The sequence below is a fragment of the Grammomys surdaster genome, unplaced genomic scaffold (assembly GCF_004785775.1).
Source record: "Grammomys surdaster isolate TR1022 unplaced genomic scaffold, NIH_TR_1.0 144, whole genome shotgun sequence".
NCBI classification, from domain to species: domain Eukaryota; kingdom Metazoa; phylum Chordata; class Mammalia; order Rodentia; family Muridae; genus Grammomys; species Grammomys surdaster.
The window spans coordinates 635,611-652,589 of NW_021604602.1; the positions used below are offsets into that span (position 1 = coordinate 635,611).

General features: G+C 50.9%; 1 protein-coding gene across 3 annotated transcripts in view; it reads right to left on the reverse strand.

The window, feature by feature from the left end:
- Positions 1-16,979, reverse strand: part of Syne3 (spectrin repeat containing nuclear envelope family member 3) — an 83,679-nt gene that overhangs the window by 22,665 nt on the left and 44,035 nt on the right. For all 3 annotated transcript variants that reach the window (XM_028764416.1, XM_028764417.1, XM_028764418.1), the window contains 7 exons: positions 16,565-16,874; positions 10,786-10,947; positions 8,747-9,094; positions 6,750-6,883; positions 5,191-5,365; positions 3,043-3,225; positions 1,314-1,457 (listed from right to left, as the gene is read on the reverse strand). In XM_028764416.1, the coding sequence (XP_028620249.1) occupies positions 1,314-1,457; positions 3,043-3,225; positions 5,191-5,365; positions 6,750-6,883; positions 8,747-9,094; positions 10,786-10,947; positions 16,565-16,874 (1,456 nt within the window). The remainder of the gene's footprint in view (positions 1-1,313; positions 1,458-3,042; positions 3,226-5,190; positions 5,366-6,749; positions 6,884-8,746; positions 9,095-10,785; positions 10,948-16,564; positions 16,875-16,979) is intronic.

Consider the following 16,979-nt stretch of genomic DNA (forward strand, 5'->3'; position numbering starts at 1 on the left):
CCCTCCACCCAGAAGACCCCCACCCAGAAGACCCTCCACCCAGAAGACCCTCCACCCAGAAGACCCCCATCCAGAAGATCCTCCACCCAGAAGACCCCCCATCCAGAAGACCCTACACCCAGAAGGACCCCCATCCAGAAGACCCCCATCCAGAAGATCCTCCACCCAGAAGACCCCCCCATCCAGAAGACCCTCCATCCAGAAGACCCTCCATCCAGAAGACCCTCCATCCAGAAGAGCCCCACCCAGAAGACCCCCCATCCAGAAGACCCTCCACCCAGAAGACCCCCATCCAGAAGATCTTCCACCCAGAAGACCTTCCCCCCAGAAGACCCTCCATCCTGGAGGCCCAGTAGGGTAGGAGCTGAGTTAGGTTCCCAGGATAGCTCATTCCCTCTATCAGAGGCTGCACTACATGGGTGGTCCAATAGATTCCTTTTCAGAGCAAATGAAACTTTAAAATTCAGACACAAATATCCTGGGGCACTATAAAAATAAACTATAGGAAAGATCCCAGACAGGGTCTTGGGAAAGAAACTCACGTCTGGACTCTCATTTGGTGACCATTGGTTGCTATGAGGAATTATACCTCCTTCAGTATTAAAGACTCAAATGTACCATGCTTAATGTTTTCCAGAGAATGCTGTCAGCTTATACACGAACCGTGCTTGGATTTAAAACAATAAACATCATGTCGTGTGCATGATAAAAACCAGTACAGCTCCACAGCCGGCCAGTGATTGCCAGCGACCGGCCTGTATGCAGTCCACACAGGATATAAAGCATGTCTTCCTAATCTCAAAATTGGTTTATTCAACTGAAAGTCTCCAGACTCACCAAAAATAGTTCCTATGACTGTTAATCTTTATTGCCTACCCGACTAGAATTTTATTATCTAGGAGACACCTCTGATGTGTCTATGAGGGAGTTTCCAAATCCGATTAGCTGAAGAGAGAAGAACCACACTGACTATGTAAGGATGGCCCCACCCCGTGGGCTGGAGTCTCAAAAGGAATAAAAGGAGAAATGAACTGAGAGCCAGCATTTACTGCTCTCTGCTTCCTGACCACTCTTCAGACTTCAGAGCCCAAAAGAACTGCTTGTCCTTGTGTTAGACTCAAGACTCAGCAGCTCCAGGATGGAAGCGGGGGTGACAGGGGTGCTAACAGTCCCCACTGAGGCCAGGACTGCTGGCGGAGAATAAGCAGAGATTCCACTAAAACCCAAGTCATCCCTGCAGTAATGGACCCAAATCGCCAGAAGGGGGCGCTTCCAAGCAGACAACAGAGCGCAAGGTGCCAGCCACTCCTCACCTGCAACCTCAGGAGCTGGACCTGCTTTGCAGAAAGGTCCCGCTGAAGTCCTTTCTCTGCTTGGACCCTGGCTTGGAGGTCTAGGAGCTTCCTGTGTAGGGGATCAAAAGCCACCCCAAAGTCCTTGTGCTGAACGAGCAGGCTCTGCAAATACAACCACAAATAAAGAGCTTTTCTCATATCGCGTTGTAAGACCTAACAGTGGGCTAGGCGGCCCTCTTTATACACATCTCCTCCAGGAAGCCCTCCCTGGTGGGCCAACCCTGTGTTCCATTATCACATGTTACCCATGATCCTCGCAAGCAGCCCCTCCGCTATACACCGAATCTCACCAGAAGCTTATTTATAAACATGATTTTATTAGAATACAGCCAGGCTACTCGTTCCCTTTTAGACTCTCTGCTATAGAGACAGAATCGAACCAGCTGCCCTACAGACACCGGCCTCTTCACTGTCTGAACCCTATATAGAACCTTATAGGCTGCAGCAGCCTATAGACCAGAGATGCTCAACCTGTGTATTGCGCCCCGTGTGGGGGATGGGGTTGAATGACCCTTTCACGGGGGTCACTGAAGACCATCGGAAAACATGGATGTTTACATTACAATTCACGGCAATAGCAAAATTATAGCTATTCAGTTTGGAACTCCAGCCCATGGGCTGGGGTCATTCACATTCAATGTGGGTCTTCCCTCTTCAAGAAAAATAACTTTATGGTTGGAGGAGGGGAGGTCACCACAACATGAGGAACTGTATTAAAGGGTCACAGCACCGGGAAGGCTGAGGACCAATGGTCTCTTTGCTGAGACCCCTCTGTGGACACCTCCTGTGAGTGCTTGTCTCCTCGGTGGTTTGAAAATGAAGACTTCTCTTTCTGTCTGGCTCCTTCCAGTCACCCTGCCTCGGCCTGCTGATGAGGTGAGGTTGCTGGATTGGAGTCAGGTGACGTAGCCTGAGCTCTGACCCCATGCCAGCAGATCCTGACTGACTCTCCTCACCTGTAAAACAGGGCAAACGGCAGCCCCTCCCCCGGAACATCAGCTGGACCAAGATCAGCAGGTGGCTGGCCCAGAGCCAACGCCGGTAGACCATAAGCCATTATCATCGCTATTACTGGACACTCAGCAAACATTTGGCAGGCAGAACAGGCTGCCCACAGAGTGCCAGGCTGTTGCTTTGATTGAGTGTAGCCAGAAGCATGCCATTAATAACACTTATTCCTGGGACTGTAGTGGATTAAAGTTAGCAAATGTTTGTATCTGCATCTTCTATTGCATTTAATTTCTTTGTGTGTGTGCGTGTGCCTGTGGGTGTGCATGTGCGTGTGTGGTGTGTGTGTGTGTGTGTGTGTGTGGTATGTGTGTGTGTGAATGCATGTGGAGGTCAGAGGATAACTTGTAGGAGTCAGCTCTCTCCTCCCACCATGTGGGTCCTGGGGATTGTAATCAGGGAAAGGCTGGGCAGCAAGCACATTCACTGGTTAGACTACCTCACCAGCCCCCATCTTTGCTAGTTCGGCAGCTCTATGGGAGATAGTGTGGTTTGAGATAAAGAGCTTAGGAGTGACCAGCAGCAGATAGCTAGGGAGCCAGTTAAAGGGCCATGTGAGAGTCATGCCCTGTCTATAGTCGAGAACCTGAGATTGTAGGAAATCTAGGCCCACATCCAGAGTCACAGGGACCACCCCCACCCCAGGGCCAGGCTCCAGGGCGAAGCCGCTGGTACTCACCTGAAGTTTGCTCTTCCGCTGAAGAAGGCTGTTATGCAGTAGGTCTCTGTCCCTCACAGAACTTGTCACCTGCTCTAGGAGGGTGGCTGCTCTCTCCTGGCCAAAGATGCTGCCCAGAAGGTCGGTCTTCAGCTGCAGCATCCCCAGCTGCTCTTTCAGGCGGGAGCTTTCCGTTAGGGCTGCCTGTGGGAGACAAAGTATCCATGCACCTCAGACAGCCAGGGGCACACCTTTTCCTATGCTTGCTGCACAGGAGCTGTGACTCTGCAGGCACCTGAGGACTAACACAGAGGAAGCAGACTTGCAGGAGTGCATTGGGAGGCCCTGAGTTTTAGGATCCATGGAGGTTTTCTTTTGTTTTTGTTTTTGTTTTTACCAGCCCATCCCCCATGTATCTCATTACCAAGTAACAATCCATCCCCTTTCCTGTCTTGGAAACCCACATCTGCCCATCATCACCACCAGCAAACACTCAGCCTCTCCCACCTGAACCACAGCTCCCACCTGCCTATTGCTTCCAAGCTGGCACCCCACTCCCTGCCCCTGGCCACACCTCGATAGCTTGGTCCCCTATGCATGTACACAGTGACCCTCCATCACCAACAGACCTTCTGACATTCAGAAAACACAGCTCTTGGGCCTCTGGGCAGTTCCTACCAATAACAAGAGGTAAGTGGATCTCTGTGAGTTCACGGCTAGCCTGATCTACATAGTGAGTTCTAGACTAGCGAGGCCTACAAAGGGAGACTCTGTCTCTTAAAAAACAAACAAACAAACAAACAAACAAACAAACACAAATAATTAGGGAGAGATTAAAGTTGGGGAGATGGCTCAACAATTGAGGTGCTTGCTGAACAAGCATAAGGGACCTGTGATTGAACCCCAAGGAAACAGAATAAAGGCTGGGTTGGCGTAGTGGGCCAACTGAAATCTCAGTTTATAGAGGCAGGGGTGGCAGGGCATTCCCTAAAGCAGGATGGCTAACAAGACTAGCCACACCAGTGAGCTGTGTCCACTGAGAATCCAAGGATGAGTCCCAGGACCAGCCTGGGGCTCACACATGTGCAGGCTGCAGGCTGCACGCTGAGCAGCATGCTCCAGGGAGACAGGGCCAAACCTGGTTAAAGATTCTCCCAGCAACACCCACTAGACCAGCAGGGATGAGGGGTAAACTGGTCGGATGTGTTGATGGGAGGCCCTGTGCCTTGTGGGATGGTGGGTGGCTTTTGTTTAACTCTCCTGGAATCTTTACAGTCTCTGGGTAATATTTTCATAATTAGAACAGAAACTATCAAATGAGGTTGACACCCAGCACTTCCTCTCTGTCCTGTGTGTCTGAGCATCCCTGGATACAAGAGCATCTCATGGACTGAGAGCGCCGAGGTGACACTGTGAGCCGATGAAAACTCCAGTATTTGAGGGACTCTGTGACAGATGTTGCCAAATGCTCTTCCTAATATTCCTCTTTCCGGAAAAGCCAACATTTGCTTTGGAAGCAAAGTGCCCCAACTGAAGGGTTAACATCATTAGTGTTACTGGTTCACCATCTTCAGCCAGGCGCTGGGTAAAAGGATGGTCACATGACCTGCCTGACCAATGAGATAAAAGGTTTCCAGAAAGGCTTTACCTACTAATCGGCAGTAAAGAGGTGATGGAGGAAGCCCTTGGCCCCTGGGCAGTTCCCACCAATAACAAGTACCGCTTGCTACAAAGTATTGTAACAAATACTTTGTCAGCTAAGTTGGGGGCCAGAAAGAGACACGACTTGGAGCAAGGAGAGCCTGGGATCCAGGTGACATTGTCACCTGATCACCTCTGGATTTGAAGGTCCCCCTGGCCAGGCTGTCACAGCAGACACAATGAAGACAATGGCTTGCTACACTGTTCTCTTGCAGAACCCTTGTTATCTCTACCTATAGTGGGGACTCCAAGGGAGACCAAATTCCATGTAGGAGATCCATGAAAGTCACACCAGACTTTGCCTCTACCTGAGGACTAAGGGTGACTTTTGTCCCTGAGAACAAGTGCACTCAGTACTTGGCTGGTCCAAGTATCTTGAGGACTCAGGAATGCACTTGTTCCTGAGAGAGCTGCTGAGATTCCGTACACTGGACCAGTGGCCTCCCCAGCCCCATGAAGCCTGGTTACCTCAATCTGTGGTAGAAAAGTATGAATGGAGGCCAGGTCGGGCAGGCTGGTGGTGATGTCCAGGAGCCTCTGGGCCAGGGCCTTCCACAGCTGCAGGTCATTGAGGGGCCGCTGGAAACGCTGCCACAGCTCTGCCCTGGTCGCATTGTGGAGCCTGGCATTCTTCCCCTTCATTCTGCCAGGGCAGCACAGGGTACAGATCCAGAGAAGAGAGAGCGAGGTTAATCCAGGGTTAAGGCCTCTGCCCAGACTTGCCAGGGCAGGGGCTGTTCTCCTAACACATGGGCTGCCACAAGTGTGTATGGACACATGCTTAGAACTTAGGGGGAACTTGTAAGCACTGAGGCAGAACGGAATGAGATACCCACATGCCTGGGGTCTACCTGAGGACAGAGCTACGGCTCCCTCCGACATGTGGGCCCTCAGGAAATGAGTCTGCAGTGTCTGAAAGGGTGGGAGTCTAGAGGCAGGCAGAGTGGCCGTGCCTTGTGTGGCCTGACGCCCTGTTTCCTCAACTGGAGAATAACAGAACGCCCCCAGAAACACCTCTAATTCAGAGCGCTCTTCATGCTGCTCCCAGAAATATTCATACCCTTGGTGGCTTCTAGTAACAGAAAACTGGGAGACTGCCCTTCCCACTCAGACTCAAACAAGAGCTTAATCCCTTAAAAATCGTTTAAGCCGGGCAGTGGTGGCGCACGCCTTTAATCCCAGTACTTGGGAGACAGAGGCAGGCAGATTTCTGAGTTCGAGGCTAGCCTGGTCTACAGAGTGAGTTCCAGGACAGCCAGGACTACACAGAGAAACCCTGTCTCGAAAAAACAAAAAAACCAAAACAACAACAAAAAGATTGTTTAAAATAAACGATAAGAGTTAGCCTGGGACCTAGAGCAAATTGAGCCTGAGGACATCCTGGAAGAAAGTGCTGCAGAATGGGCTAGCCTGTAACACTCCCCCCTTCAAGTGAAAACACTAAAGGGGGACACAGTCAGGTGGAGTGCCTATGTCCACTCTGAAGAAATCCCCCATCATCAGGCAGCTGTATCAGATGCACTAAGGAGATGCCATTGGGATACATGGGCTGTTTTCAGGATGTCGCCTCAGCAAAAATATGTGAGCACCCCAAATGTGCAGTGCTCACTTCTGCAGAGGGGAGGCGTTATTCAGTGTTGCTGATTCCAGCTGCGCCCATGGGCAGAGATAAGCAGAGGCTGTGCTGAAGATACTCGGATACTGAAGTCTCAGCATGGCCGGAGGCAGGGGAGTGGTGCTCAATTACACGGTAGCCCTCCCTTATGACACTGCATGGCATAGCTCTCCCAATGCTCAGCCACACAAAGACCCAGCAGAGGTGGGCGAATGAGCCTCCAGGCCAGGAAAAAGCAAAGCTCAGACCTCTTTCTGGGAGCCAAATCTAACAATGAGGCTAGAGTCGACACTGAGTAGACACTTGCCGTCCTCAGAGAGCAAGCCCACCCTCCTCACACAGGGTACTAAGTATCCAGCACCCTGAGTCCCGCCCACCCTCAGTCCTGCCTGACTTCACCCTCCCGGGGTACCTTTGGTATTCCTGAATGGCAGCCACCACGCTGTCAGAGAGCGGCTCCAGGTCTTGGAAAGTGACAAGTTTCTTCAGTTGAGTTTGTAACCGGTCTACACGGGGTTCCTCTGAAGCCAGTGCAGCCCGAGTCCCCTGCAAGATGACATCCAGGCACTAGTGAGGCTCCTTAGGGAGATTACCGTGTGTGTTCAGGGGCTGAGTAGAGGCCAGTGACTGGCCAGGCTGGAGACCTTGTCACCAAAGGCATGGACTGGGGGGTCTTACCTGTCACCAGACTCATAGTTGGGGGGAGGGGAGGGTTTTACCCTTAGGCTCAGCCCCTGCTCCCCAGCCAGAAGCTTAACCTTCTCTGTAGCTTCCTGGCTATACTGGGTGTCACCTTCCTCATAGTGACACTGTGACAAACGTTAGCTTCATTTTACTGTAGCTCCTCCCATTGGCTACAGCCTTTCCCTCTGGCTCTGAGAGATCGACCTGGGTTCAATCCCCAGCACTGACATAAAAGACAACTAAGAAGAACAAAGCTCCAACAGAAAGGATTGAGGAACGTAGACCACTGGTTAGAAAGCCGGACTCACGAGAAAGCCAGTACTTTTTAATCACCTCCATTTTGAGGTGGTAAGCACCTTCTCCGGTCCTCCTGTCCATATTCCCAATTATATTCCTGAAGATAACCACTCCCCTAAGGCTGTCCAGAGTAAGGGACAGGAGCCTGTCTGAAACCATACAGTCTAGTCCCCAGGATCCCCACTCTCAACCACCGCACTGCGCTGACTCAGACTAAAGCAGGTGGTCCTTGAGGATGCACGGTCCATTCTGCAGAAAGATGCAGTGTGACCTGGCCTTCTGGGAAGCTGGATGAAAAAGCTCTCAAATTCATCAAGGATGGACAAGAGAACCTTAGCACCATGGTGGGGCAGGAGGGAGATTGGGGAGGGGGGAAGGGTGACACGCTTTTTTATAGGTATTTCATTTAATGGCTCCCCCACCGTTTGAGGTGCAAAGGAAGAAAACTGGAACTTCATGCAAGCTAAGCAAGTTCTACCACTGACAAAAATCCTGATATTAACAGTAAAGTAAGCCGGGCGGTGGTGGCGCACGCCTTTAATCCCAGCACTTGGGAGGCAGAGGCAGGCGGATTTCTGAGTTTGAGGCCAGCCTGGTCTACAGAGTGAGTTCCAGGACAGCCAGGGCTACACAGAGAAATCCGGTCTCAGAAAAAAAAACAAAACAAAAAACAAACAAACAAAAAAAAACCCAAAAAACAGTAAAGTAAGGGGTCTGGGGTCGGGGAGAGTTGGGAATCTTTATCTAAAACCTATTTGCAAGTTGGGCCTCCTCCTGTGATTTCGGTGGTGGAGACAGCAGTGGTCTGAGCTTTTAGGAGAACCAGAGAGAGAAGCATAGAGGGAGGAGCCCAGGGGGAGGAGCCAGGGGAGGAGCCAAGGGGAGGAGCCCGGGGGAGGTCCTTAGGTCATAGGAACTGTGCCATTGAAGGAGTTCAAGGGGGCTGGTTGTCTTGTCTTCCTGACTGCCCCTGCTTTCTGGCTTATGAGGCTTATGTATGATGTGCCATAGACTGTCACCATGACACCATGTTGTCCCTGCCTGAGGCCCAAAGAAATGCAGTCACTCGATCTCAAATGGCACCTCCAGAACATGTGCCACACAAACCCTTACTACTGCCTGGCCAAACCATCCATCCTCCATCCCACTGCTGAGGAAGGAAAGGGTTTCAATCCACGTATAGATGTCCTATGCTCCTTGGGTGTTAATTAGTCACCAACTTACTATGTGCCTTTAGGGATTAAAAGAAGGGGAAAATATTTCAGGCCTCAGTTTCTTCTTCTGGAAAACGGGAAGAAACACCTGCTTTCTCTATGACCCTTTCAGAGAACTCAGGCACCAAAGAATCAAGTGTACCCGAGAGGTGTATGGCTTCTCTGTGGTTGTGATTCTACACCACAGAGTAACTCCAGCAACCCCTGTACTTACTGAGAACAGCCTCCACTGGGCTACCAGCTCTTCCTCTGTGGCTGCCTTTGCAGAGGGCTCCAAGCCCTCCTGGGCCAGGCTCTGAAGGCCTTTCTTGAACTCTTCCAGTTCCACCTCCAGCTGCTGGATCTGCTGCTCACAGGCCCCCCTGGACTGGAGCAGGCCCCTCAGTCTCCCTTCCTCCTCTTTCCAGAGGAGTCTCAGCTTCTCCAGGACTCCCCGCATCTCCTCCAGCTCTCCCGAGATCTTCTCCGCACCCAAAGGAGAGGTGTTCCGAATGACACCCACAGCCTGTTCCTCCAATCTGTTCAAAGTCTCTTCACCCTTAGGGAAATCCTTGGCGATGTCCTGGCGAGGGTGATGGGGAGACAGCAGGAGAGCAAAGGTTAGCTGTGCTCGCAGAGCAGACCTGGGGACCATCCCAAGGGTGACTGTCTGCCCTAGGTGGCATGGACTTGTGAGATGAGAATGTCCTCTCCTGTCTCTTCCAAGTCACTGAGTGCCTGTAGGAGAACATCACTGTCACCTGTGCCTCTGTCTTCAACATTGTCTGGAATCTGTCTCTTTAAAACAAATCAGCTTGAAGCCATCAGCAAGATATGCCATGAATCCACAGAGAATCAGGGGGCACCAAGCCTCACTCTGTGTGAGGATACCTACTTAGATTTTAGATGCATGTCTATGTTTTTTTTTTTTTTTTTGCTAAATCTGTATAGGTATGTGAAGAATGTTGTGTGTGGCTTATGTAGCTCAGGTTGGCCACAATATATTGCTAAGGATGGCCTTTAAACCTCTGATCCTCAGAGTTCCCAGGTGCTGGGATTCTAGCTATATGTAACCATGTCTGATTTTTATGTTTTTATATTAATTACAAATAGTGCTGGTTTCCCCCAACAGTGATTCAAGTCTTCTTTTCCTTCCTTTTTGTGACAAGGTAAGATTACAGACACACATAAATATTTCCCAAGCTGGCCCCCAAGTTTCAATCATTCCAATATCTTAAACTCCCACGCTTTGGGCTGCGGGCTGGACACTCTCATCTTAATCTAAGCTTTCTTTCTAAATAATGGTCATCAGCGTCTTCAAAGGCAAGTTGATTTAAACATAAATTAACAGACACCGGGAGGGAAGAGCTGAGATGTAGCTCTTGAACTGCTGGTAATAACTTGTTGTCTGGTCCAAAGTAAACTCCAATTCTCCAGAGTCCCACAGGCAGTCCAAATAGCCAAAGACAAGCTCAACCTGGACCATATCCTCCTGGAACAGGGAGCTATCCTCACTTTTCTCTATTCCTGATTACCTGCTCTTCTCCCATCCCGTGCAGACAGCCCTGGCTATGTCCAGTCTGCCGGTCATGTTCAGTCTGTTGCTTTCTCTCTCTGTTCTGGAATCTTCCAGATGTCTCTGGCTGTTTTCTCAATAAAAACCTTCCCCTTACCCATACCATAGAGAAGTCATGTCTGTAGTTTCTTTACCGCACCCCACCCCCTTACATGCATCTGTTGCTAAAACCCTTGCATACACTCACAAGGTACAGGATCTAGATGCTCTCCCAAGGCCATGCATTATGAAAGGTGGCATGAACCCACTTCTCCTGACCACAGCATGGTGCCCACCCACAGCTCTTCACCTTCAATGGGATGACTGTCCACTTTAGAGCTGCCCTGGCCACTGTAGGGTCTGTAACCGCATCCCGAGCCTCTGTCATCCCGGAGGCAGGAGCAGCACCCACTCAGACTTGTAATGAATAAAAACATCTCCTGCCATGGATGCACCCCATATCTGAGACTCATGGGTCTGGACCAGGCCACTGGAATCCTGCAGGTCCAATCTGTCCCATCTGTCAAGCTGTCACCCTAAATGTTTAACACTAGATCTTCTGGTTCTCTTCCCAGGAGTCTGTGCAGCAGGTGTCTGTGTCTGGTATAGCAAGCTATACTATTCCCACTTGTGACAACATGAAGGAAGATTCTTTCTCAGCAGGGTGTTAAGACAGCCTGGCTGGGACACAGTGTCCCGGGTGGGTCCCAGTGGTGTACCTGCAGTGCAGAGAGTCGAAGCTCCGTGGACAGCTTGCAGTTCCGCCCCAGGCAGCTGTGCACCTTCTCCACCACCGCCTTCAGCCACAGCTGGAACTCGTTCACATCTTCCCGGTACTGCTCATGGTCCTGGGCCACCTGGGCCAGGAGGTCCACCCTGTGCTGTAGGAGGAATTTCCTGCCATGAGGGTCCCTGGTCTGGTTAGGAGCCCAGTGCCTGAGGCTAGGGCTCTTTCAGCCCAGGAATAATAACCGGCTTGGCAGGGAGTGTGGGGGAGTCTGTATAGATGCTGGAGTAAGAAGCAGACGCTGAAGTCCCACACATGCCAGCACCTGGCCTGGCCAACCGTATAGCTGCCATTTTTTCCTGCTGTGTCTGAGGAATGCCACTTGAAAGGGTATAGGAACAGCATGAACAACAATAAGGTCCACAGACCACTGTCCCTCTGAGCCCTTGCCCTCACCCTTGCCCTGCTAGAGCACTGTTAAAAAAGTTACATGCACATTCTGTAAATCCACCCACAGGGGCTTCTCATTTTCATCCCAACTTGACAGACAAGGACTCTGAGCAGTGGAGTGACATGCCCAAAGACACCCAGTGTACTGGCTGGTATTGTGTGTCAGCTTGACACAAGCAGGAGTTATCACAGAGAAAGGAGCCTCCCTTGAGGAAATGCCTCCATGAGATCCAGCTGTAAGGCATTTTCTCTAGTGATCAAGGGGGGAGGGCCCATTGTGGGTGGTGCCATCCCTGGGCTGGTAGTCCTGGCTTCCATAAGAAAGCAAGCTGAGCAAGCCAGGGGAAGCAAGCCAGTAAGTAACATCCCTCCATGGCCTCTGCATCAGCTCCTGCTTCCTGACCTGCTTGAGTTCCAGTCCTGACTTCCTTTGGTGATGAACAGCAATGTGGAAGTGTAAGCTGAATAAACCCTTTCCTCCCCAACTTGCTTCTTGGTCATGATGTTTGTGCAGGAATAGACACCCTGGCTAAGACACCCGGTGAGGACAGCCAGAGACGTGGGGATTCCAGGCTGTATAAGAAAGGTAGCTGACCATGACCTAGAGAGAAAGCCATAAAGCAAAACCGTAGCAGCATCTGTCTGAAGCTCTGCTCCAGTTCCTGTCCTGACTCCCCTCGGACACTGATGTGGAAGAGGAACCCAAATAAACGCTTTCCTCACAGAAGAAATGCTTTTCGTTGGCGCTTGTATCATAGCAATAGCAGAGCAATAGGTAGGACAGAGGGGGTTTGCAGCGAAAGTCGAGGAAAAGAACCGGGTGATTCTCCCAGTGCACACCTTGTGTGGCTTACGGCATCGGTAAGCCGTAACTAACTTATCAGCCATTGCTCACAGGACACGCCCCCCTGAAGAGGTACACGCTGGAGCTAGGAGGAACTGAGGAACTATGACTGTCATGGGGCCCAAGCTGAGATCCAGACAGCAAGCATGAGACTGCACTCTCCATCCCAACATAGGGATGATGGGGGACCTGGAAGCTGGGGACCCCAAACTGTTTCTATCAAGCCAAATGCTTTTGGGTTTGCCTGTCATGTGGCTTCGACTGCCATCTCTCAACCATTCGGGGGCTACTTGCACTGTGTCACGTAAGCAGCCAGAGGGCGTAGAGAGAACGGCCCTGTTTCCATCAAACCTTTCACTACAGATCCTACAACCTGAACTCTCTGTCATGTTTGTATGCAATAAAATAGTTAGCTTTGAAATTTTCCCTGTCCGCTTAAAGACCTAAAACCTGTTCTTAGCCCAATGCCAAGCAGCCATCGGAGAGGCCAGTTAGTGCAGCAGTCAAAGATTGGTGACCTCAGCTCCTCTCTGTAGAATAGGCCATGTCTAGGAAGGCCCTATGCTGTGGGAAGCTGAGTCACAAGCCCTCCATTGAGGACAGGGCAGGCAGGTGGATCTGAAGCCTTCCTCATCGGTCTGTGTATGGTTCTCCTCCTTGGAGACACTTCACCACAACTACAATACCATTTCATTAAACCTCTGCAATAGCAGCAAGCCCAAGAAAATCTCCCCATTTTAGAGATGGGATAGCCAAGGCTTAGGACCAGGTCACTTGGAAAGAGATGAGAATTTCAAGATAAGGACTGCCTACATCCCAAAGTAGAGCCTTGGCGGGGACCACCCCCTTCACAGATCAGTCCTCGGCCTCCAGAAAGTTGTTGGGGCCTCTTTTATGCCTTCAGTGGTTCCCACTTCCTGTGGTTTGGTTTGCACACACAGTTCCCTCAATCATAGGAAAGGCTCATGGATGAGACTCAGCGGGTTTGCCAGGAACCTCGGAGGCCGAGCCTGATGGTGACAGTGATGAGGGGAGGGGGAACTCCTCCCAGGAATGAATGGTGGGTAGCTCTGCCTGTGTGAATCATGAGGTGCTAGCACCCAGAAAAGTAAATAAAAATTCCCCTGATGAGGAGCAGGCGCTAGCAAGGGGCAGGCAGGAATCCAGATTAGCTGAGTGCCAGGCACGACAGCCATTTCAAAGCCGAGTCCAGCCAGTGGGAGAGTGACAGGGGAAGGAGCGGACGAGGACTCCGCCTTCTGATTAAACCAAACAATTAAACCATCTGCAGCAGGCAGAGTTGTCAGCAATGTCAAAACCCAAGCAATTAACAGGGTGGCTTGGATTTATGTCCCCAACAAAGGGCTGCAGAAAGTCTAGGACCCGTGGCCTGATGCCAGGCAGCCCTTTTCTGTGGAAGAGGGCAGATGTTGTTTGCTGCTCACTCGGAAGTAATGGTTTCAAATCAAACAAGACACTCCTGGCGCCAGCTGGCCTGCCTGCACTTTCCTTTCGGTGCTTTGGGAGGATAGAAGCACCTCTACACTGGACCTAGAAGCTTCTTCAGGGGGTGTCCCCAGAAACCAAAGGGGGTGCACCTGTCCCCACCTGTATCAGAGACTTCACCACCTCCCATGCCTGACATCTATAAAAACAGATGGGGGGGAAGGGGGAGAGGTGACTAAGCAAATAACTGTCTCCATGATGCCAAACCTGACAACCAAGGAGCACAGGGTAGAAGGAGAAAGGGCTTGGAGAGGCAGCTCAGTAGTTCAGAGTGCTCTTACAAAGGATCCAAGTTTGGTTCCCACCACCCATGTTAGGCAGCTCACAACTGCCAATAATTCCGGCTTCATGAGATCCAGTGTACTCTTCTGGGGCACACACACACACACACACACACACGCACAAACATGAGCGTGATCTCTTGTGGGTCAAGCTACTTCTGGGTTTTCCAAGCCATCTGGCCAGTCCCCGTTAAACAGCCCCTCTAAGCCCTCTGGGGTCCCAGATCCACAGAGAAAATCAAGGGTTCCCAGCCTCCAGCCAGCAGCTGGAAGGCGAAAACAATCCACTTCTGCAGGACTCAGTCCCCCTCATGCCTCAACACCTTTCTTCCATCTTGGGGTTGAGCTGACAGCTATTCCAGAAAGGCTAGCTCCTCCACACCAGCCTTGCTGGTCCCGTCATGGACACCTAGTGACATATACCCAGCTAACGGAAAACCCTCCCTCCTCCAGGAGCCCCAAATCCTCTCTCTGTGCTGATGTGTAGTGAGAATTTCGGTTTAAAACAACATAGAAATAGAAATGTGCACTTGTTTTAATCCCAGGTGTGGGGTACGGGGCTGCTTCAGATTGTCCACAGCAGCTGACTGTGATTTGCCTCGTGCTCTAGCACGGGTGTGGTTTCGCTTGCTGCAGATGGTTTCTGCGAAGTTTGGAATTCTGGGGACTTTTCAGAGGGTATAGAAATGCTAGGGTCCCAAGAGATAAGGGATTTGTTAAGTAGCCATGCACAAAGAAGAAAAAATAAATTAAATATTCTTCTTCTTCTTTTTTTTTTTTTTTTTTTTTTTGGTTTTTCGAGACAAGGTTTCTCTGTGTAGTCCTGGCTGTCCTGGAACTCATTCTGTACACCAGGCTGGCCTCGAACTCAGAAATCCACCTGCCTCTGCCTCCCAAGTGCTGGGATTAAAGGCATGCGCCACCACTGCCCGGCCGAATTAAATATTCTGACAGCAAAGACCAAACTTGCCAAGGAACTAGACACCCCCAGTTAGCAGGAAGTAGTCTAATGATAATGTCTCTCCCTTTCTTCTCTATCCTTTTTTCTCTCCTAGCTAGTGTTAGAGGGCTGAAACGGTGGAAGAAAGAAGAACTCACAAAGCAGCAAAAAGACCACAATGATGCCCAGAAGCAACCACACCCCCTCTCCCTACAGATGGACTCAGGTATGGTGACAGCTCCAGCATCCAAGTTTACCTTGGAAATCATCTAGAACAGTGGGTCATCATCCCTTTGGGGGATCGAACAACCCTTCCACAGGGGCTGCCTAAGACTATCATCAGAAAACACGGGTATGTACACTACATTCATAACAGTAACAAAATTACAGTGATGAGGTAGCAATGGAAACAGTTTTATGGTCGGGGGTCACTACAACGTGAGGAACTTTATTAAAGAGTCTCAGTGTTAGGAAGATTGAGAACCACTATCCTAGAACTTCTGGCTCTTTCTATTAGGTCAATGGTACCTGGCCTTTGAATTTTTTTCTTTTTACTGCTTTTGTTTTTAGCTTATATAAATACACCTGGTGGCATTGTCTTTGTCTACCCTGTAAGAAGGCTAGCATACAGAAGGGGTAGAAAAAAGGCTTAGGAAAGACAATTCTCGCTCCCTAGAGCCAGGATTTCTGTTGGGCTTCGGATCAAAGAGGGGACAGTGAGCCTCCCAGAGGCGATGAGCCATGATTGCTTCTGTATTGATCTGGAAGCGGTGCTCACCCAGCTTCCCCTGGCATCTATCTTCCGCTCACACATGGCCACACGTGAACACACAAAACTCACAATTCAGCTCCTCTGCTCCCTGTACTCAGGGCTGTGCTGACTGACAGAGCGCCTGTGTTTGTAAGCCACGGGGAAGGGCTTACATGTGCTGTGTGTCAAACAAGGATGCTGTTTCTGTCTTTCACATACTGAGAATAAATAAATCCTTTATGGTGTCCAAACATTAGCTAGTTCTCAGAATTCAAAACCTAGTAATAGTTAAGTGAGCGGCTCGTATCACTGGGCAGCAGCAGAGCCAGGCCTGGACCCCAGTCCCTTCTCAGTGTCTCTAATGGACTTCCTCTCTCTATTAGGTTTTCGGACCTAAAAGTCATCTCATGGCTCTTGTGTGGGAGGCTCAGTCTTCAGCTGGAGGTGCTGTTGGGAAGCAACTGGATTTCAAGGGTGCTAGCCTCATCAACGGGCCAATCCATGTCTGCCGGGGACATGAACAGCACAATCCGTCAGTTTGGACACACGTATTAGGCATCTGAATGTGTGTGACGCTCTGAACAAGTCCAGCATATGGGGAAGGGGCGGAAGGCTGGTGGATGGGTAATCAGGCGCTAGACAGACGAGGGTAGTAGACGGTGGGTGAGTGGGCGAGAAAACAGATGGAAATGACTAGTGCTTGAGAGGATGGCTGGGTGGGTAAGTGAATGGACGGGCGGACCGCTAAGCGATTGAAGAAGTAAATAGACTAGTTAGCTGGGGAGTGCTAGACTGAGGGATGAGTGAGGTGGATAGGAGAGATGGGGGGTGGGGGGCAGAGGGAGGCTTGCTGATACCTCCAGGAAAGGAATAGACAGGCCAGGTGGTTGAGTGGAAAGTGGGTGGTGGATGACAGGCTGACTGTGAGCGGGCCACAGAGGGCTGCAGGGGCAGATGGGGTGGGTAGATGTTTGGGTGATGGAGCCATCCACCACTGACCTGGGCTCTGGCCTTCACGGCATCATACTCAGCCTTCATCCTCTTCTGGGCCTCTTCATCCACACTGGGGTCCCCGATCCTGCTGAACAGAGAGCCCGCCTCCTCCAGCAGCCTGTCCAGGAGCACAGCCTGATTGTCCACATTGTGCAGCAGCACCTGGGCGTGGCTCAGCTGCCACTGCTTCTCCTTCAGGCCCAGCTGCAGCTCCACGGGGGGCTCCAGCGTGACCAGCATCTTCTGGAACCAGCGGTAAAACTCATCCTGGGCCAGCAGGTACTCGCTCCAGTGTAGCCACACCCACTCGATGCGACTGTGGGACAGACAGTGGTGGTGGGGCTGAGAGGCCTGCCCACTGGCTCCTGTCACTGACCCTCCCCAGATTCTAGAAGCTTTGTTCTGGGGACATGATGCTGCT